Source organism: Scyliorhinus torazame, chromosome 2, assembly GCF_047496885.1.
Source record: "Scyliorhinus torazame isolate Kashiwa2021f chromosome 2, sScyTor2.1, whole genome shotgun sequence".
Taxonomy (NCBI): Eukaryota; Metazoa; Chordata; class Chondrichthyes; order Carcharhiniformes; family Scyliorhinidae; genus Scyliorhinus; species Scyliorhinus torazame.
The window spans coordinates 161,000,651-161,023,954 of NC_092708.1; the positions used below are offsets into that span (position 1 = coordinate 161,000,651).

A 23,304-nucleotide genomic window follows, 5' to 3' on the forward strand; every position below is an offset into this window, starting at 1 on the left:
GGGGGATCTGGGGAAGGGGGATCTGGGGGAAGGGGGGATCTGGGGGTATATGGAGAAGGGAATGTGGGGAAGGGGGGATATGGGGGAAAGAGGGATATGGGGGAAGAGGGGAAGGGGATATGGAGGAAGGGGGAAGAGGGATATGGGGGAAGGGGGATATGGGGGAACGGGGGAAATGGGGGAAGGGGGATATGAGGGAAGGGGGGATATTGGGGAAGGAGGGATATTGGGGATATAGGGGAAGGGGGGATATGAGGGAAGGGGGAATATGGGGGAAGGGAGATATGGGGGAAGGGGGATATGTGGGAAGGGGATATGGGGGAAGGGGATATGGGGGAAGGGGGATATGGGGGAAGTGGGGGACAGGCAGTGGGGGGTCTCACTTGGCGCTGCACGGCGTGCGGCCATTTTGCCGGGTCTCCGGTGGGGGAGGGGTCTTTTGTCCAGTGACGCCGACAGCACGCGCGTTGGTGACGGGTGACGCCGTCGCGAATGGCATCACGCCGCAACTAGCCCATTCCCGGCCGTAGAATTTGCGACATTTCGGGGGGCCAGACGCCGGAATGATTCGCGCCATTTTTGCTGCCGTTTTCGAGCCATCGCGTCGATTCACGAGAATATTGTCCACTCTTCCTATCTTCTTTTATATTACTAGCTAACTTGCACTCATATTTCATCTTCTCTCCCCTTATTGACATATATCAAGCCTGATGTTGCACTGTAGGCTACTGAGATTGAGGACTTTTAAACTGTTGCTATGTTATCCTGGGGGAACATTAAATAAAAATGATCAACTTAGTCTACCCTTCAACAGCCTGAATATGCTTGCAGTCTCTGAACTGCATGGGCACAGGGATAGTCTGTTCGGTGAAGGATTTTCAGGTACTCCTGCACTGAAATGTCCAACAGTCAAATTTGGAACAAATAGAAGGCGAGAACAATTCCTCCTGCCTCATTATACTCCCAATACCAGGGCTGACTCTACTGCTGGCACAGGTTCAATTACACCCACGAGGGAAGCTCCAGTGAACCCCAATGCAGTAGTCTGGGTGGAGACTTGGGGCGAACTTCTCCGGAAACGGCACGATGTCCGCCGACTGGCGCCCAAAACGGCGCCAATCAGACGGGCATCGCGCCGCCCCAAAAGTGCGGAATGCTCCGCATCTTTGGGGGCCGAGCCCCAACATTGAGGGGCTAGGCCGACGGCGGAGGAATTTCCGCCCCGCCAGCTGGCGGAAACAGCCTTTGTTGCCCCGCCAGCTGGCGCGGAAATTACATCTCCGGGCGGCGCATGCGCGGGAGCGTCAGCTGACAGTTTCCCACGCATGCGCAGTGGAGGGAGTCTCTTCCACCTCTGCCATGGTGGAGACCGTGGTGGAGGCGGAAGGGAAAGAGTGCCCCCACGGCACAGGCCCGCCCGCGGATCGGTGGGCCCCGATCGCGGGCCAGGCCACCGTGGGGGCACCCCCCGGGGCCAGATCGCCCCGCCTCCCCCCCCCCCAGGACCCCGGAGCCCGCCCGCGCCGCCAGTAAGGTAGGTGATTTAATTTACGCCGGCGGGACAGGCAATTTATCGGCGGGACTTCGGCCCAGCCGGGCCGGAGAATCGAGCGGGGGGGCCCGCCAACCGGCGCGGTGCGATTCCCGCCCCCGCCGAATATCCGGTGCCGGAGACTTCGGCAACCGGCGGGGGCGGGATTCACGCCAGCCCCCGGCGATTCTCCGACCCGGCGGGGGGGTAGGAGAATGTCGCCCCTGTTGTGAAAACTACACTGCTTCTCTTTCTTTTGTGGACTTGAGTACAACTGATTCCCCAGGCACAATTAAGAACAAACTACTAACAAGAAAATTAAAACGGGAAGTGAAAAACAAGAAGAAAAGAAAACAGAACATAAAGTCAGCAAAAATAGAATGCAGAAAACCAATCGAGAAAGTAACATTGAGACAAAGATGACTTGTTCATGAAAAACTCAATCATAATTGTATAGAAGGTAGAAACAAGAAAGTTACACTCAATCAGATTAAAAACAAAAACCACAATCGTTTTTTTCTTTTGGTTAACCAATTTAGTATTTTTACCTCTGGCATAGAGGCTTCCATCACTGGAAGTGGAGGAGGTGCACATCCGCCATCCTGAGGCATTTCCACTGGTTGATATATTATCTCAGATGGTTGTAGATACAACACAGAGGCTGTAGAAGCTGGTGACTAAAGAAATAAATCAGTAATGCAGATGGCACACAAAATTATTTCATGAAGTTTCACATCAAAGTGAAACAATCAGCCATTTGGGTAAAGTTTTAGAAAATATTTTGTTGTGCGCATGAGGCAATGTGATACAACAATCCAGGTTCCTACTGTAATACTCCAAAGTGCCAACAGGTAAAATATATAATTGGAGATTCACTTCAAAGCAAAAACAATCAGAAGGATACATTGTCAAAACATTTCATATTACCCCTTTTCATTAAGTCGCTTCATTCACATCTAACTCAGGCTGTGCACACACAGCGAACAAGGATATCAGCCAAACAAGTGCAAAAATTGAACCTTTTTAATATTTCATGGTATTTAAAGAAGGTACATCCATTCGGAAGATCTTTCTAAGCTATAAAAAACGATAGATGTTTTGTGGGATGCGTCATTTTCATTCGTCTGTAAAACTAAGAAGTAGCAAAGTGCAGGAAATCGGAAAGCAATTTCTTATCAAAGGTGCAAAACTTCATTAGCCAGTTTTTTAAATATAAATAAAACTAGAAAAGTACAATAATGTGCATTTATGTATGAATATCTGAGGATTCCTTTCCTTTTAGCTCAGGTACAAATTTTTCGAAAGACTGTCTAAGAATTTCAGATCTGACATTGTCCTATTTCACACCAGTCGTCTCATTATTGACAGGCTGGCATGCGAGAACCACATTAAAATTCAGCAGTAATGTCTCAAAAACGAAATAGATTTCAATTATATTTTTTACTGGATCTGTTTATGACAAACTTAATTAACTGCAACAAATAAGTAAAATAGCTTGGTGCAGTTTCAGTTTATCATTCATAAAGCTACTGGAAAACTTGCAGACAGAAAAAAACCCTGGGTGGAATCACTGTTTTTGAGACTGTGAGTTGGGTCGCTCCGGCAGTGCCTTTGCTGCTGGCCAGTATGGCAGAACCAGATTTTGCACTTGGGACCTGATTAATTATGCACGGGTGAGTTCCCCTCAATCATCTGGTGGCTGATTCGTCTGTCCGCCATCAGCTGGCAGATCCAAAGGCCCCGGCACCATATTTAAACACCAGTCCAGCACATTCATAAGTACTCTCTCTATCCCACCTGTCTTCACCAGACTGTGCAGGATGTCAACCCAGAGGAAAAAAGCTAGCAGTCTCAAGAAGCCTGTTCCTTGATTCAACCACTCTTCCCATGAGTCCATCACCTGTGAGGCTCCCATGTCCCATTTGGGCTTCCATCCATTGTATCTGGAGTCTTTGTGCATCCCCTTCCAATAAAGAATGTGGTAACTGTAGCGCACAATGACTTACGAGAGAGACGAGAAGTGATGAAGTCGATTGAGGCTTTATTAAGCGAGACTTGTCCCCAGCAGTTCAGCAACAGAATGAAGCGGCGGGGAGAAGCTCGGGTTCTTATACTCCGCCTTCAGGGCGGAGCCAGGAGTCAGCAGCCAACCAGGACCCGGGATCTGTCAGCCAATAGCATCACGGCTTCACAGTCCCACATGACCCCTAATACATACCACCACATTCACCCCTTGTTAAAAAGGAACCCGGCGGGGTGGTGGTTCGCATGGTGGTAGGGGTTTACAAGGCTGGTCCTGGGAGGAAAATTACGGACATGTTACTACAGTTTTAGCCCTACACTGGGCTATGTACAAGTTTGTGAAACTATTTACAATATTAGTAAGAGAAATTTTTTTTTGTTACAATCCAACAACATTCTTGGTGTCATGCGGATGCCACGAGTCGAGCGGCGGTCTGGTCTTCCTCGTCGATCGCCTCAGCCCCGGTGGTGGTGCAGGTGCTTGTTCAGGCGTTGTCGTCTCCGGGAGCGTTACGGTGTTTGTTCCTGTTTCACTCCTGGGCGAGCACGGGAGGAGGACCGATCTTCCCGGGAAGGGGGCGGTCCGCCGGGTGCGCCGGTGGTAGGGAGGGGATGATCGGTGTCGGGGGTGTGTGTGTGTTGCCGGCGGGCGCCAGGTCCCGCAGGGAGACCGTGTCCTGTCAGCCGTCGGGATACGCCACGTAGGCGTACTGCGGGTTCGCGTGGAGAAGGTGAACCCTCTCGACCAACGGGTCCGATTTGTGCGCCCGCACATGTTTCCGGAGCAAGATGGGTCCTGGGGCCGCCAGCCAGGTTGGCAGTGACGTTCCAGAGGAGGACATCCTGGGGAAGACAAGGAGGCGCTCATGAGGCGTTTGGTTAGTGGTGGTACACAGCAGCGACTGGATGGAGTGGAGAGCATCCGGGAGTAACCCCTGCCACCGGGAAATCCCTGGACCGTAGGGCCAGCAGGACGGTTTTCCAGACTGTGCCGTTCTCCCTCTCTACTTGCCCGTTTCCCCGGGGGTTGTAGCTGGTCGTCCTGCTCGAGGCTATGCCCTTGCTGAGCAGGAACTGGCGCAGCTCGTCACTCATGAAGGAGGACCCCCTGTCGCTATGGATATATGCGGGGCAACCGAACAGTGTGAATATGGTGCCAAGGGCTTTAATGACTGTGGCCGCTGTCATGTCGGGGCAGGGGATGGCGAAGGGGAAACGAGAGTACTCGTCCACCACGTTCAGGAAGTATGCGTTGCGGTCGGTGGAGGGGAGGGGCCCTTTGAAATCCAAACTGAGGCGTTCAAAGGGGCGGGAAGCCTTGATCAGGTGCGCTCTATCCGGCCTGAAAAAGTGCGGTTTGCACTCTGCGCAGATGTGGCAGTTCCTGGTGACTGTACGGACCTCCTCCACAGAGTAGGGGAGGTTGCGGGACTTTATGAAATGGTAGAACCGAGTGACCCCTGGGTGGGAGAGGTCCTCGTGGAGGGCTTGGAGACGGTCTATTTGTGCGTTGGCACATGTGCCGCGGGATAGGGCATCGGACGGCTCGTTCAGCTTTCCGGGACGGTACAAGATCTCGTAGTTGAAGGTGGAGAGCTCGATCCTCCACCTTAAGATCTTGTCATTTTTAATTTTGCCCCGCTGTGCATTATCGAACATGAAGGCTACCGACCGTTGGTCGGTGAGGAGAGTGAATCTCCTGCCGGCCAGGTAATGCCTCCAATGTCGCACAGCTTCCACTATGGCTTGGGCTTCCTTTTCCACTGAGGAGTGGCGGATTTCTGAGGCGTGGAGGGTTCGGGAGAAAAAGGCCACGGGTCTGCCCGCTTGGTGAAGGGTGGCCGCCAGAGCTACGTCGGATGCGTCGCTCTCGACCTGGAAAGGGAGGGACTCGTCGATGGCGCACATCGTGGCCGTTGCGATATCCGCTTTGATGCGGCTGAAGGCCTGGCGAGCCTCTGTCGACAGGGGGAAGGTAGTGGTCTGTATTAGCGGGCGGGCCTTGTCTGCATACTGGGGGACCCACTGGGCGTAATATGAAAAGAACCCCAGGCAACGTTTCAGGGCTTTGGAGCAGTGGGGGAGGGGAAATTCCATAAGGGGGCGCATGCGTTCGGGGTCGGGGCCTATTATCCCATTGCGCACTACGTATCCCAGGATGGCCAACCGGTTTGTGCTAAAAACGCACTTTTCCTCGTTGTATGTGAGGTTCAGGGCGTTAGCGGTCTGGAGGAATCTTTGGAGGTTGGCGTCGTGGTCCTGCTGATCGTGGCCGCAGATGGTTACGTTGTCGAGATACAGGGAACGTGGCCTGCAACCCGTGCTGGTCAACCATTTGGTCCATCTCCAGTTGGAAGACCGAGACCCCGTTCGTGACACCAAATGGGACCCTTAGGAAGTGGTATAGACGCCCGTCTGCCTCAAAGGCTGTGTACTTGCGGTCACCTGGGCGGATGGGGAGCTGGTGGTAGGCGGACCTGAGGTCCATGGTGGAGAAAACCTTATACTGGGCAATCCGATTTACCATGTCGGATATGCGGGGGAGAGGGTACGCATCTAGCTGTGTGTACCTGTTGATGGTCTGGCTATAGTCTATGACCATCCTTTGCTTCTCCCCGGTCTTTACTACTACCACTTGGGCTCTCCAGGGACTATTGCTGGCCTGGATTATGCCTTCCCTCAGCAACCGCTAAATATCCGGTCCTGGGCGTTGTACCGTCTGCTCCTTGTGGCGACGGGTTTGCAATCCGGGGTGAGGTTTGCAAACAAGGACGGCGGTTCAACCTTGAGAGTTGCGAGGCCGCAGATAGTGAGTGGGGGTATTGGGCCGCCGAATTGAAATGTTAGGCTCTGCAGGTTACACTGGAAATCTAATCCCAGTAATGTGGGCGCGTAGAGTTGGGGGAGGACGTAGAGCCTGTAGCTTTTAAACTCCCTCCCTTGCACCGTTAGGTTCACGATGCAGAACCCTTTGATCTCTCCGGAGTGGGATCCTGCAGCTAGGGAAATCTTTTGCGTACTTGGATGGATGGTCAGAAAACAGCGTCTTACCGTGTCTGGATGAATGAAACTTTCAGTGCTCCCGGAGTCGATCAAGCATGATGTCTTGTGTCCGTTGATCAGCACCGTTGTTGTCGTCGTCTGGAGCGTCCGGGGCCGTGATTGATCCAGAGTCACCGAAGCCAGTCGTGGTAGTAGTGTCGCGGCGTCTTCTTCGGACCCCGTGGAGCCGTCGATGCTGGGGTCCTTTGTTGTCATCCAAGATGGCGGCGTCCATGAATCGCACACGGCCGGTGGTGGACAAAATGGCCGCCCCGATGGATCGCACGTGGTCGGGGGTGGACAAAATGGCCACCCCCATGAATCGCACGTGGCTGGGGGGTCACAAGATGGCGGCGCCCATCCTCCCCTCGTGGTGCCCGGGACCCAAAATGGCGGCACCTGCGGGTCGCATATGGGGCGCTGGGGGGGGGGGGGGGGGGGGGGGGGTTGGGGAGCGTTTGGGCTATGCTGGGCTCGTTCTTCTCCGGGGATTGCGGCGACCCCCCAGGACCGGCACACTGCCGCGTAATGGCCCTTCTTGCCGCAGCGTTTACAAATAGCTGCGCGGGCCGGGCAGCGCTGCCGGGGGTGTTTCGCTTGCCCGCAGAAATAGCAGCGGGCCCCCCCGGGATGGTCTGGCGCTTTAACCGCGCAAGCCTGTGAGGGGGGGGCGGGGGGGGGGGGTTTGTCGCGACGGGGGTCCACGGAGCCCAAGGGGCTGCCGCGCGGTCGGGGCCGTAGGCGCGGGCGTTTTGCGAGGCCACATCTAGGGAAGCTGCAAAGGTCCGTGCCTCTGAGAGTCCTAACGACTCTCTTTCTAAAAGTCTTTGGCGGATTTGGGGAGAGTTCATACCTGCCACAAAAGCATCGTGAATTAGCATGTCCGTGTGTTCGATCGCGTTCACCGGCGGGCAGCCGCAGCCCCGTCCCAAAATTAGCAGCGCGGCGTAGAATTCTTCTAGCGATTCTCCGGGACTTTGCCGTCTCGTTGCGAGTTGGTAGCGCACGTAGACCTGGTTCACGGGGCGAACGTAGATGCTCTTCAGTAATGCGAGCGCTGTCGGGAAATCCTCTGCGTCTTCTATGAGAGGGTAAATTTCCGGGCTTACCCTCGAATGCAGGACCTGCATTTTCTGGTCTTCTGTGATCCGGCCGGGGGCCGTTCGGAGGTAGCCTTCAAAACATGCTTGCCAGTGTTTAAATAATGCTGCCGAGTTCGCTGCGTGGGGGCTGATACGCAGGCATTCCGGGGCGATCCGGAGCTCCATAGTCCTTTAAGCTCGCTTAATAAATTGTAGCGCACAATGACTTACGAGAGAGACGAGAAGTGATGAAGTCGATTGAGGCTTTATTAAGCGAGACTTGTCCCCAGCAGTTCAGCAACAGAATGAAGCGGCGGGGAGAAGCTCGGGTTCTTATACTCCGCCTTCAGGGCGGAGCCAGGAGTCAGCAGCCAACTAGGACCCGGGATCTGTCAGCCAATAGCATCACGGCTGCACAGTCCCACATGACCCCTAATACATACCACCACATTCACCCCTTGTTAAAAAGGAACCCGGCGGGGTGGTGGTTCGCATGGTGGTAGGGGTTTACAAGGCTGGTCCTGGGAGGAAAATTTCGGACATGTTACTACAGTTTTAGCCCTACACTGGGCTATGTACAAGTTTGTGAAACTATTTACAATATTAGTAAGATAAATTTTTTTTTGTTACAATCCAACAACATTCTTGGTGTCATGCGGATGCCACGAGTCGAGCGGGCGGTCTGGTCTTCCTCGTCGATCGCCTCAGCCCCGGTGGTGATGCAGGTGCTTGTTCAGGCGTTGTCGTCTCCGGAAGCGTTTCGGTGTTCGTTCCTGTTTCAATCCTGGGCGGGTACGGGAGGAGGACCGATCCTCCCGGGATCTGTCAGCCAATAGCATCACGGCTTCACAGTCCCACATGACCCCTAATACATACCACCACAGTAACATTTTGACCCCACTTGTTTATGAGATTTTCATACAGCCTTGTCGGGATCCAGTTTCCCTCCCCATTGTCTTCCCTTTGCCATCCATTCGTCTTTTTCATCCACCTTCTAGCCTTTCTGCCTGCCATCGTGAGTGAGCCCTTGCCCTTCCCCACCTCCTTACATTGCCTTTTTCATCTTCGTCAGGACAACCCCCACCTCAGGTGAACGTCAGACCTTTGTTGCGGTGGTTGCATGAGTCCTGCAGCACAGTTCTGTCCAGATAGACACTGGTGTATGGCATCAAGTGAAAGGAGATTCTTGTAATCCTCTCCCCCTCCCCCCCCCACCCACCCCCAAGAGGGTCCAAGCGTCCAGCAGCATAGTGCTGTCCATGAAGACCAGCTCGGCATGGAGATGGAGGCAGAGTTATGTATAGCACCCCTGGAGCAGCGCAGCAGTATGGCAGAAAGGCTTTGTTGCACTCCCCCCCGGAGTGTCTCGCGCAATGAGGACTGTCTCATGCACAGCACTCTTCAGCAATCAGGTTATAGACCACCATAATTTCATGCTGGTTGGCCTGACGGGATGACTTTGGGCAGCTGGTTTAATGGACATTTGTGAGATGCAAATGTCGTTCACGCCACCAGCCGGCAGGGAAGACCGTCCCACTATTAACCTGCGCTGAGGAGAATTGGAACATGGGGCGAAATTCTCCGGCATCGGCGCGATGTCCGCCGACTGGCGCCCAAAATGGCGCAAATCAGTCAGGCATCGTGCTGCCCCAAAGATGCGGAATGCTCCGCATCTTTGGGGGCAGAGCCCCAACCTTAAGGGGCTAGGCCGGCGCCGGACGAATTTCCGCCCCGCCAGCTGGCGGAAAAGGCCTTTGGTGCCCCACCAGCTGGCACGGAAATGACATCTCCGGGCGGCGCATGCGCGGGAGCGTTAGCGGCCGCTGACGGCATTCCCGCGCATGCGCAGTGGAGGGAGTCTCTTCCGCCTCCGCCATGGTGGAGACCGTGGCAGAGGCGGAAGGGAAAGAGTGCCCCCATGGCACAGGCCCGCCCGCGGATCGGTGGGCCCCGATCGCGGGCCAGGCCACCGTGGGGGCACCCCCTGGGGCCAGATCGCCCCGCGCCCCCCCCCCCCCCAGGACCCCGGAGCCCGCCCGCGCCGCCTTGTCCCGCCCGTAAGGTAGGTGGTTTAATCTACGCCGGCGGGACAGGCATTTTAGCGGCGGGACTTCGGCCCATCCGGGCCGGGGTCAGAGAATCTCACCCATGATTTTATATGGCAGTTTTCCAACTAGATTCTCCATTCCACCCACCACCAAATGGTGGGATGGGAGAATTCCACTCTTTCTTTTCTTAAGAGCAGAGAGGGACTTAATTCTAAACACCAGCTATTAACAAGTTCGTACAGCTACATTTACTTTTCAACCATAAAAATAGCTTACTTATCATGCAAAGCTAGCAATTAAAAGTTTTACCTGAGGTAATCCCCACTGCCACTGACCTGCGAGACAATGAGCTGGTGCCTGGAACAAAAATAGTAGGTAATGGCGTGCATACTCATACATACTTTTTGACAGTTGTCTAAAAAAATTATTTTGAGAAAATAAGGGTTCTATGGCAATTTTCCAGGCAGCTTGCAAGAAAACAAAGTATGTTAACATTTTCAGGTAATTTTGTTACAAGCAACAGAAAGGTGCTGAAAATATCATAAAAATGTGGAAAACAGAAACATCTGGAACAATCATGATTTGCTTGTGAGCTCCTGCAGCATGTCTGTGCTCTCAATTGAGAGGCAATCCTGACAATATACAGTCACAGCTGTCCAGGACTGTGTATTGAGAGCTGCTGATTTTAAAAAAGTACTTACAATGACCAACACCATCTTTTTTGATGAGATAAAAAAAACATGCTATGCTTTAACAAGGAAAGCCACAAGCATTAAGAGAATTGGGCCAAAATGAGTCTCAAAAGAGCTCAGTTGAAACTTTCAAGACCCACTAATTCAAGCAATAATGCTGTTCTAACACTGACAACAGTTCACAATAGTACCAGGATCAAGTCTCGATTTAACTATTGCTGTAGCAGTTAGAAAAGATAGTAATCCATATGAAGAAAATTAGCCATGTAGTACAGTAAGATTTCTTCAAGAGGTAACAGTACAAGCGTGGGTCATTAAAAAAAATTATGAAGAAATGTCTTGCACCTGGAAGCTGGCAGTGAATGCCAACTGGAATTGTCCTGAAGAAGGTAGACTTTATGTTGTCCTACTGTTGGATAGCCTGAGTAATCACAGGCCAGGCAGCCTACCCTCAGTCATGGGTAAAGTATTGCAAAACGTTCTGACAGACAGTATAAATCATCGTTTCGAGAAGCATGGGTTAATCAAGGGTAGCTAGCATAGATTTGATGTCCAACTAATGCTTTGAGGAGATAACAGGGGAGGGTTAATCTAGTCTACATGGGTTTTCAGAAGGTCTCACACAGTACGACTGGTCAGAAAATTAAAACCTCGTTTGTGATCCAGGGAAAGTGGCAATTTTGGATCCAAAATTAGCTCAGTGCCAGAAAGCAAATGCTATGATTGGTGGGTGTTTTTTTTGATAAGAAAGACATTTCCTATAGATTTCCGCAGTTCAGTACTGGGCCTCTTGCTATTTATGGTATATATCAATGATTTATATGCATCATTAGGGCAGCTTTGTAGCATAGTGGTTAGCACATTGCTTCACAGCTCCAGGGTCCCAGGTTCGATTCCCGGCTTGGGTCACTGTCTGTGTGGAATCTACACATTCTCCCAGTGTTTGCGTGGGTTTCCTCAAGGTGCTCCGGTTTCCTCCCACAGTCCAAAGATGTGCGGGTTAGGTGGATTGGCCATGCTAAATTGCCTTTTGTGTTAAAAAAAAATGGTTAATTGGGGTTACTGGGTTAAGGGGATGGGGTGGAGGAGGCGTGGGCTTGAGTGGGATGCTCTTTCCAAGGGCCGGTGCAGACTCGATGGGCTGAATGGCCTCCTTCTGCACTGTAAATTCTATGAAATTACAACAAAAGAATCACAGACAGCAGTAATGTGGATGGAGACACTGTTGACGATGACAGGCTTGCAGCAAAAGTGAAAGAAAGTCACCATAGTCCCAAATGACCAAAGGCTGCTCTCCCCTTTGAGAGAGAGAGCTAACTGGTGGTGATTTAACCTGATGGTCACCGCACCTCAGGTGAGAGGCAGGGTTGAAAAGGTGGGGCCTTCATCAATTGAACCCACACTTTTGCCATTGTTCCATATCACAAACCAGTCGTCCAGCCAACTGAGCTAGCAGACAGCAAGTTACAGACAAATGAACTCCAGGGATTCCCAGGAATATTAAGAGGTGTCTCAGATGTGAAATATCATTGTGGTAAATTGCCCAAAAAGGAACAACAGGGTTTTGAGGTGAGTGGAAGATGATGGTATTGATCAGTCTGAAGGAATTGTATATGTCACTAGCAGCTTCATTTCAGGACTGAGTGTATTAGTTGCAGATTCATTTAATTGCACCGTGTTGGACACTGTTTGCACATCGAGAGTATGTGCAATGGATTGGTAAAAATTTTATTTAGATTCACTCAGTAGTAAAGATCGAAGGAATATGAAAGTTTTTGAATATGAACCTTGCTTGAGGTTCAAAGAAGGAACACATTGAAGTCACTGAAAAGAATGGTAATGCCATACAGAATAGGTGGAATCAGCCACTGTATTAGTAGATTGGGATTGTTTGACGTGGAGACCACGCCGGCGTTAAACTGGTGGCGTTTTGCGCCAACGGCCACAGATTCCCCGTTTTGCTGGGGACTAGCAGGAAGATAGCATAGAGCACCAGGCTCTAGCTGCCGATACGGCCTGGAGAATTGCCGGGTCCGTGGCCGTCATTGCACATGGTGGCGGCCTGCAGGACCCGCGCCCGCAAAATAGTCCCCCCCCTTCGGCCAGCTCGCGTGCCCCGAACCGCCCCACCACAGTGCCCCCAGCCCTGAATATGTCCACCCCACCCGGATCGACTCTCCCCCCACTGTGGCGCCGCTGGACTGAGTCCGCAGCTGTCACGCTGAGTTCGCAACGGGTGAAACCATGAGAGGTCCACGCCGTCGGGAACTCAGCCAGCTGGGGATGGAGCATCGTGAGGCGGTCTTCAGCCAACCGTACGGAGGCCATGGATACGGTGTTGCTACGCCGCTTTTCAGGGGGTAGAGCATCGCGAAAGCGGCTCCACCCCGGATTTCGGCATCATCGGGGTTCTCCGCCCCGTCGCCGAATGTAATTTCAGCGTCGGGGATCGGAGAATCCAGCCCATGGTAACTGGGGCTGGATTCTCCGTCCCGCTACGCCAAATTTCTGGCTCAACACGCCGGCCGGATGCTCTGTTTCGCCAGCTGGTCAATGGGGTTCGTATTGTGGGACAGCCTCACGCTGTCGGGAAACCCCCCGGGCTGCCGGCAAAAAGGAACGTCCCGACGGCGGAGAATCAAGCCCCTAGTGAGATACCTTTGCAGCTGAGAAAGTTTAAAAAAAAAGAAATTAAATTGCATAACTCGTCATGGTAACTACACTGTACTGTCTTTGGAAACTGAATACATTTGCAATTTACTAAATAATGGGATTAATGCATCCGTTCACATTTCTAATCAGAATATTAAAGAATTGTCAGTGGCATCAGGTCTTAGGAGTCTGAAACAAATACAGTAAATTGTCTTAAAGTTACACTGACAATTTGTTCATGCTCTTGTCACAGATTAAAAATCGTACTAAAATACACGGGTAGTTACCATGACGAGTATACAAAGATTATTGAAGATATCAGTGAAAAATATGCATTAAACGTATTGAGGGACATCATTTGCCCTATTTTAAGTCTCCCAATAGCATATGACTTTAAATCCAGAACTGCTACTTCATGAAAGTCTGGAGCAAGGACAGAAAATTTTACATTTCGTATACATAGCAACAAAAATCAGTTTTTATACATAATACATGGTAAAGGCAATAATTGTGGACAAAAGCATGGAAAAAATAGATAGGAACTCGACTGGGGGCGAGGGGGGGGGGGGGAGTGGAATTTGCCAATGACAAATTTAGAGGCGTGTAAAGGTATGAACATTGTAGTTATGAACACTGCAGCTGAACACCCTTTCAGTAACCAGCTCTGTGAAAGAAATTACTTGTTGATCAATGAGATGCTCCATAAGATCTAAGCCAACTAACCCAACTGAAAACTAACATCTGCCCTGGCAGTCCATGCGAAGAATTTGCTTCAAGTGCTTGGAGGTTAGTCCATTCGGTTGGTCTGCATGAGGAATCCCAAAATATCTGTGCTATGAAATTATCTTCCGACCCGAGAAGTGACGAAGGTTAGTTCCATATCTTCTATGCACATGAATGCACATTTGCAGGATTAAGGGCATTCATCAAAGCACAAGTCTGAAAAGAATTGGCAGGCTTTACGGCATTGTATAAGAATGTCCTCGATTAACTTTAATCCTTTAAAACTTTAGTCCATGACAGCATCGATAGAAGTGACCACCGCACAGTCCTTCTGGAGACAAAGTCCCACCTTTACATTGAGGATACCCTCCATCATGTGTTGCACTACCACCGTGCTAAATGGGATAGACTTCGAACAGATCTAGCAATTCAAGACTGAGCATCCATGAGGCACTGTGGGCCATCAACAGCAGCAGAACTGCATTCAACCACCATCTGCAACCTCATGGCCTGGCATATCCCCCACTCTACCATTATCACCAAGGCAGGGTATCAACCCTGGTTCAATGAAGAATGCAGGAGAGCATGCCAGGAGGAACATCAGGCATACCAAAAAATGAGGTGTCAACCTGATGAAGCGACACCACGAGGCCACTTGTATGCCAAACAGCAAGTAATAGACAGAGCAAAGCGATTCCACAATGAATGCATCAGATCTAAGCTCTGTAGTCCTGCCACATCCAGCTGTGAATGATGGTGGACAATTAAATAACTCACTGGAGGAGGAGGCCCCACAAATATCCCCATCCTCAATGATGGAGGAGCCCAGCACATATGTTCAAAAGACAAGGCTGAGGCATTCGCAACAATCTTCAGCCAGAAGTGCCGAGTGGATTATCCATCTTGGTCTCCTCCAGAGGTCCCCAGCATCACAGATGTTAGTCTTCAGCAATTACGATTCACTCCACGTGATATCAAGAAACGGCTGAAGGCACTGGATACTAAGGCTATGGGCCCTGACAATATCCCAGCAATAGTACTGAAGACTTGTGGTCCAGACTTGCTGCACCCCTAGCCAAGCTGTTCCAGTACAACTACAACACTGGCATCTACTTGGCAATGTGGAACATTGCCCAGGTGTATCCTGTACACAAGGAACAGGACAAATCCAACCCAGCCAATTACCGCTCTATCAGTCTACTCTCCATCATCAGCAAGGTGATGGAAGGAGTCATCAACAATGCTACCAAGTGGCACTTACTCAGCAATAACTTGCTCACGGATGCTCAATTTGGGTTCCGCCATGGTCATTCAGCTCCTGACTTGGACATGGACAAAAGAGCTGAATGCCAGAGGTAAGGTGAGAGTGACTGCCCTTGACATCAAGGCAGCATTTGACCGAGTATGACATCAAGGAGCCCTAGCTAAACTGTAGTCAATGGGAATTGGGTGGAAAACTCTCCACCTGGCACAAAGGATGATGGCTGTGGTGGTTGAAGGTCAATCGTCTCAACTACAGGACATCACTGCAGGAGTTCCTCAAGGTAGTGTCCTAGGCCCAACCATCTTCATCTGCTTCATTAATGACCACCCTTCCATCATAAGGTCAGATAACTCCACAATGTTCAGCACCATTCGTGACTCCTCAGATAATGAAGCAGTCCATGTTCAAATGCGGTAAACTGGCAAGTTACATTTGCGCCACACAAGTGCCAGGCAATGAACATCTCCTACAAGAGAGGATCTAACCACTGCCCCATGACATTCAATGGCATTACCATCCCTGAATCCCCCACAATCAACATCCTGGGGGGGATATCATTGATCAGAAACTGAACTGGACTAGCCACATTAATACTGTGGCTACCAGGGCAGGTCAAAGACTAGGAATCCTAGGGCGAGTAACTCAACTCCTGACCCCCCAAAGCCTGTCCACCATCTACAAGGAACAAGTCAGGAGTGTGATGGAATACTCTCCACTTGCCTGGATGAGTGCAGCTCCAACAACACTCAAGAAGCTCGACACAATCCAGGACAAAGCAGCCGGCTTGATTGCTCCTCCTTCCACAGAAATTCAAACCCTTCACCACCGATAAACAGTGGCAGCTTTGTATAACATCTACAGAATGCCCTGCAGTAACTCACCAAGGTTCCTTAGACAACACCTTCCAAACCCACAACCACTAACATCTAGAAGAACTAGAGCAGCAGATACCTGGGAACCCCACCACCTGGAGGTTCCTCTCCAAGTCACTCACCACCCTGACTTGGAAATATATCTCCGCGCCTTTGCTGTCGCCGGGACAACATCCTGGAACTCCCTCCCTAACAGCACAGTGGGTGTACCTACACCTCAAGGACTGCAGCGGTTCAAGAAGGCAACTCACCACCACCTTCTGAAGGACAACTAGGTTTGGGCAATAAATGCTGGCCTAACCAGCAACGCTCACATCCCGTAAATGAATAATAACAATTTAGTATACCTAAAAAAGCGGCGCGCGCGTGGCCAGAAAGAGTGGAAAAATCTAGGTAGCGTGATCAGGTGTGATGGGAAGACAATGAATCTCCAACATGGTAGTCATTCTTATGACCATTGATCTCTGTGAATCGGAATTGATTATAAACTTCCAGAATTTGAGCAATTACTAGAAGAGATTTGGTGGTGATGTTTCCCATGGGCGGGATTCTCCGTTGGCTGACGGCGGAATTGGGAAACGCGACTGGGCGGAGAATCAGTTTGACGCTGAAATCGGGGTGGGCGCTGGTTTCACGCCAAAGCGCAATTCTCCGGTGCCTCGAAAGCGGCGTCAATGCATTCCACTCCGCAAATACAGTAAACATCCTTGGCATATCATTAGTGGGCCTGACCCAGTATTCTCCACCTCCATCTGGACAAATTCCCGACAGCGAGGTTCACTTGTACTTTTCAAAATCATGAAACACGCTGCTGAGGGAGAGAGAGGGGTATGAATAGTGTCCTACATCGCCATAGTTTGTTGAGTCATGCTGCTGGTCGGGGGACTTCTGCCAGGGAGAGAAGTAGGGGGTGGCCAGGAGGTGGGCTGTGGGGTCGGGGTGGACGGGCAAGTAACACCATTGCCGTGGCCTGCAAGGCAGCCATGCAGCTGTGCACGCCGCTGACTGCCCACTGTGAACTTAGGGCCATAGGTCGTATGGGTCCCCTCCCCAGGTGCCCTCTGACCCCAGCTCCCCATCAGCGGGATGGGTGCGCTCCAGCACAACCAGTGCCATCTTGTTGGCTGGGATGGGGTGTGTGGGGAGTGAAGTGTATATATGCGGCTGAAGCTTATCAACCTCTCGAGTGTCAATAAGGTGAGTCCTGCACCGTTTCTCATTGGAATCGAATGTGTTCCAAGGAATGCTAGCCCCCTTAACAGTCGCTGAATCGTTCCAGATGCGGCATCAGTTCTGCTGTCGTGGAAGTCCACGAATCCTGCCCAGTGTCAACACTTAAGTCTCAGGGACAGAGAATTCCGCCGTATATGTTTGATAGTTATGAGGAACACAATACTGCTGCTAAGGGGCCAGATGGCAACAGAAAATGTGAAACTGAAGCACAGGTTCAGGGTTATTGTACCCAAAGGACAACTGCCTGATGTTGGCACGAGGGCAATGTACATACCAGAAGGATCTAGTGAATGGAGGAATGTAGCCATTGTAGGAAGAGCAGAGAAAGCTTCCCGTAAAGTCAAACATCGACTAAAGGTGACGGACAAGAGATAATGGGCAAAACCTAATGGCCGCAACCGACTTGGGGCACAATGAGGCCAGTAAATCTCACGGGAGCCACTCACAAGATTTACCCAGCTTGCTATGACTTGCGAGATCTAACGGGATCTCGCGAGACGACACGATCTAGATACCACCCATAATGGACGGCATCCACATCTGCATATTCAAGTGAGTAGTGAGACGGTTGGCGGCCATTGGATGGTTGGGCTTTGGCAGATGGTACCTTGGCACCCCAATGCCACCTGGGCATTGCCAGCCTGGCACCCTGATGGTCCACCCTGGCACAGCCAGGTGACAGTGGCAGGAAGATGGCATTCTATCCTCACTGGGGATTGGGCCCAGGGATGCCTTGCCCTTATGAGGTGGCCTCCTTATGGGTGAGTTGGGGGGGGCCCAGAGGCCGCGGTGGGAAGGTCTCAAGCGAGTGGAGTTCCTTAGTACAGGAAATAGGTAAGTGCGGCCTTGGCAGGGCATTCCTCGCCAAGGCCCCAAAATGAAGGAGAGTCTTGTTCTTGGCGCCGCCGGGAAATACCTGGCTAAAAGCGCACGACACGAGACTCCACGCCCAAAATGAGGTGAAACAGTGGACAGCAAGGAAACACAAAGCATGTCCTCATTGTGAAAGTGGCACTGGCACTAAGAAATAATCATGTACTGGCAACAGAACCTCTGATGGTGGGAGAGATTCTGTAGCAAGTCCTCAAAAGAGATGGAACTTAGAGGCTGTTGTTACTACACCCTGGGTGAGTGGGTGGTCAGTTCCAGCCCAACTAACCCCGGAGTCACAACATAAGTGAATTAACCAATAATGTGTGTTTTTCGAAGATCTTTAACGCTTGACTGCTCCAATGAGTTATAGGCACCAGATTTATTAGTAAAACATTAACAAGTGTTTATGTATACAAGAGTAAAAGATGAAGAGTATAACGGAAATAATGGAACAATGGTCTACTAGTCTACCTATTCCCAACATTCTGTCCCACCTCCTACTCACACACAAGACAGTCGCATGTGGTTGAATTCTCCGTCAGCGGGATCCTCCGTTTCGCCGGCAGCGCAGTCACAGCCGCAGATTTCCCAACGGTGTGGGGGTGCCCACAATGGGAAACCCTATTGGCCAGCATCCGGGATGGAGAATCTCGCTGCCGGTGGAGACGTGACGCACCAGAAAAAGGGTGTGGTGGGACAGAGAATCCTGCATTTGATAAGGGGGTAGGGGAAACATTTTAATAATGGAAATGGAAGGAAACAGACTGAGATGAAACTTTGTTGCTGCGGTCATGGCCTCTGCAGATGCCAGTCTCCTCCCAATGTGACCGTCTGGGGAATTGATTTATACAAGAGATTCAGGTCGGTGCAATCCTAACCTTAAACCACCAGGTGGAGCTTTACACAAGAGATTCAGGCCGGCGCAATTCTACCCTTTGCCTGCCAGATGGAGCTTGAGATATAGCTCGATCTTTAAACCTGATAAATCATAGACTTTTCCATTCACCTGATCTCTGTGCAGAAATGCCAGCTGCATAATGAAGCGTCCTCAGTTTGGCTTCATTCAGCCATTTCGACAGATGATTGCAGACCTGGTGAGAAATTGCTTGCCTTTCACTCCAGAGTTTCCCTTCTCAGATCTAACTGCTGCCTGCAGTCCTCCCAAATAAGAATGCCTTCACAGGTCTAACTAGAAGCCTTTTGAATCGCCTGGCAGAGAATGAGCGTCTTCCAGCTGCTTCCTGCCCGTATCTTCTCAGAGAACTCAGGACAAAAATAGAGCTCTTCACATGAGCTGCCTTTCTTCTGGAAGATTCTGAATGGCTCCACCAATAGCAAGCAAAAACAGGAGATGGCCTAGAATCTCAGACCCATTGATTGGCTGCTTGTCATATCTATCAAACTGACACCATGGGCTCTGCCACAGAACTGAAGAGGGAAGCCTGGGCTAGTCCATTAGGCAAGGGGTGTTTCGGTTTGCGTAAAGTCTGTAGTTTAAGCAGACGTCCCAGTGTGGTAGCAGCCAGCGCAAACTGTAGATTAAAAGGCAGCCAGCAGGACAGGAATTAAAAAGAAAACACAGACCAGACAACAGTTTTACAATAGTGTCCTGACACCATAGATTGACTAGGCCATGCAATATAAGGATTACAGAACAATCTAGGAATATGTGGTAGTCACCACTGTTGTATTGTACATACCGCATATGAGGATATTACGGTAAGGCCCCTGTACTACAGGTACGGGGGTAGATCCCTGCCTGCTGGCTCTGCCCAGTAGGCGGAGTATAAATGTGTGGGCTCTCCGAGCTGCAGCCATTTCGGAGAAGCCTTGATTACACTCTACTCTCGTCTCGTCATAATTGATAGTGCATCAATTTATTACGCAGAGATTTTACAACGATGGATCTCCGCATCAAGCCTGATCGCCTGAAGCTGCATCCTCAAGCAGACAACGCCAAGTCGGCCTTCGCACATTGGCTAGCTTGCTTTGAAGCATACATCGGAACAGCAACTGAACCACCCTCAGAGGCACAGAAGCTCCAGATCCTTTACACGTGGCTGAGTTCCGATATCTTTCCCCTCATCTGGGACAGGCCAACCTACGCGGAGGCCATGGCGCTACTGAAGGAGAACTACACTCAGCAGACCAACAAAATCTACGCCAGGCACCTCATGTCCACGCGGCATCAACTTCCCGGTGAGTCTGTGGAAGATTTCTGGCGTGCCCTGCACGCCCTGGTGACAGACTGCGATTGCTAGGCCGTTTCTGACCTGCTAATGAGACGCGTTTGTTACGGTCGTAGGGTCGGCCTACATCCGCCAGCGCCTCTTAGAAGGGGCCACGCTTGACCTCGCGGCGACCAAGAATCTAGCGATCTCGCTCACAGTCGCCTCACGCAATGTACAGGCATATGCCCCTGACCGCATGGCCCACCCCTCCTGGGCATCGTGGACCCCGCCAGCGAACACTGCATCGTGGACCCCATCAGCGACCGCCCCCAGCCAACCCCAGGCCTGCGCCGCGCGGCAGTCAACCAACCCCGGGGGACCCAAGTGCTACTTCTGTGGACTGACAAAACACCCCCGGAAGCGCTGCCCGCGCTCTGCAAGGCCTGCGGGAAGAAAGGACATTTCGCTGCTGTTTGCCAGGCCCGCTCGATCGCCCCTATTGTCCCTGCACCCCCCACTTTGGACCTGTGGGTACCGCCATCTTCCTCACCTCAGACCACGTGCGGCCTGTGGGCACCGCCATCTTGCTCACCTCACAACACGTGCGGCCCGTGGGCGCTGCCACCTTGCCTGCCTCAGGACACGTGCGGCCCATGGGTGCCGCCGTCTTCCCCGGCTCAGGACACCTGCTCGTCAGCCACCTCATCGCCGCCGACCAGCCGCGTCTCGCCTCCATCACGATCGCTCAGTCCCGACCGCACAATCTCGCGACCACGTTGTCGACAGTGAAGGTCGACGGGCACACGATATCCTGCCTTCTGGACTCCGGGAGCACTGAGAGCTTCATCCACCCCGATACGGTAAGGCGCTGCTCCCTCACAGTACACCCCATTAACCAGAAAATCTTCCTGGCCTCCGGATCCCAACACCGTGGCGATCCGGGGGTACAGCACCGCCGCCCTCACCATCCAGGGCGTAGAGTTCAACGGCTTCCAGCTCTCCATCCTCCCCGGCCTCTGCGCTCCCTTGCTACTCGACCTGGACTTCCAGTGCAACCTCCCGAGCCTAACCCTGAAATTTGGCAGGCCCCTACCACCCCTTACTGTCTGCAGTCTCACGGCCCTTGAGGGCGGGCCCCTACCACCCCTTACTGTCTGCAGTCTCACGGCCCTTGAGGTCGACCCTCGTTCTCTGTTTGCAAACCTCACGCCGGATTGCAAACCCGTTGCCACCAGGAGAAACGGTACAGCGCCCAGGACAGGACCGTCATCAGGTCTGAGGTCCAGCGGCTGCTACGATAAGGTATTATCGAGGCCAGCAACAGCCCTTGGGGAGTTGTGAAAACTGGGGAGAAAAACAGGATGGTCGTTGACTACAGTCAGACCATCAATCGGTACAGGCAGCTCGACGTGTACTCACTCCCACGCATATCTGATATGCTCAATCAGATTGCACAGTACCGGGGTCTTCTCGACAGTGGACGTAAAATCTGCCTACCACCAGCTCCCCATTCGCAAGGCGGACCGTCCGTACAGTGCGTTTGAAGCGGACGTCCGCCTTTAGCACTTCCTTAGGGTTCCCTTTGGTGTCACTAATGGGGTCTCGGTCTTCCAACGGGAGATGGACCGAATGGTTGACCGGTACGGACTACGGGCCACCGTCCTGTACCTGGATAACGTCACCATCTGCAGCCATGACCAGCAGGACCACGATGCTAACCTTTCCAAATTCCTCCTGATGCTCGATCAATAACTCCAGAAGCGAGATTGAATGACAATTGAAGGCTTTATTGGACTAGATGTTTCTCCCAGCAGCGCAGGTACAGAATGCAGCTGCTAGGGAGACACATGCTCTTATACTCCACCTTACTGGGCGGAACCAGCAGGCATCTTCACCAATGATATTGCCGTCTCAGGTACCTCCCACACCAACGGTCTTACAGCATCAACCTGGGTACCGTAATACCCCTAATACCGACTACCACATTCACCCCGTTAAAAAAAGAGTGCGGCGGGGGTGGTGATCTCGCGTTATACAGTGGTAGAGGTTGAGGTTATGGTGGAACCCGGTATACATTAGTACAGTGTTTTGCCTTGTTACATGTCACAACTATTTACAGTATTTATTTACATTAAAAATGAAGCAATTAGTCGGTCGGGGGCCCTGGTCGAACTCTGCGATCGCCGCAGTTTCGGCGGTGATGCAGGCGCCGGCTCGGGCATCCTTGGCTCTGGGAGCGTGGCTTCAGCTTCTTCGGCAGCTTCATCACCCTAGGTGGGACCAGTGGGAGAACCGATCCACCTGGGAAGGGGGCGGCTGTGGGGTGCGCCAGTGGGAGGGAGGGTGGGGTTGGTGGTGGGGGTGTGGGTGGGGACCCAGCGGGCACCAGGTCCCGTAGGGAGACCGTATCCTGTCGGCCGTTGGGGTACGTCACGTAGGCGTATTGAGGGTTAGCGTGAAGGAGGTGGACCCTCTCGACCAATGGGTCCGACTTGTGCGCTCGCACGTGTTTGCGGAGCAGGATGGGTCCAGGAGCTGCCAGCCAGATTGGGAGCGAGGTCCCGGAGGAGGACTCCCTAGGGAAGACAAGGAGACGTTCGTGAGGTGTCTGGTTGGTCGTGGTACACAGCAGTGATCGGATGGAGTGGAGAGCATCCGGAAGGACCTCCTGCCAGCGGGAGACTGGGAGATTCCTGGACCGTAGGGCCAGTAGGACGGCCTTCCTGACCGTTCCGTTCTCCCTCTCTACCTGTCCGTTTCCCCGGTGGTTGTAACTGGTTGTCCTGCTCGAGGCAATGCCCTTGCTGAGCATGAATTGACGCAGTTTGTCGCTCATAAAGGAGGACCCCCTATCACTGTGTATGTAGGCGGGGAAACCGAACAGTGTAAAGATACTGTGGAGGGCTTTTATGACGGTGGCTGGGGTCATGTCGGGGCAGGGGATGGCGAATGGGAACCGGGAGTACTCGTCAATCACGTTCAGGAAGTACATGTTGCGGTCGGTGGAGGGGAGGGGCCCTTTGAAGTCCATACGGAGGCGTTCAAAGGGACGGGAAGCCTTTATCAGGTGCACTTTCTCTGGCCTGTAGAAGTGCGGCT

At 52.0% G+C, this 23,304-nt stretch overlaps 1 protein-coding gene across 1 annotated transcript in view; it reads right to left on the reverse strand.

Annotated features, from left to right (window-relative positions):
• The window catches only part of LOC140393012 (protein boule-like), a 285,413-nt gene that overhangs the window by 98,857 nt on the left and 163,252 nt on the right, over positions 1–23,304 (reverse strand). The window contains exons 8-9 of the mRNA XM_072478936.1: positions 10,035–10,082; positions 2,080–2,208 (exon numbers count right to left, since the gene is read on the reverse strand). Coding sequence (XP_072335037.1) covers positions 2,080–2,208; positions 10,035–10,082 — 177 coding nt within the window. The remainder of the gene's footprint in view (positions 1–2,079; positions 2,209–10,034; positions 10,083–23,304) is intronic.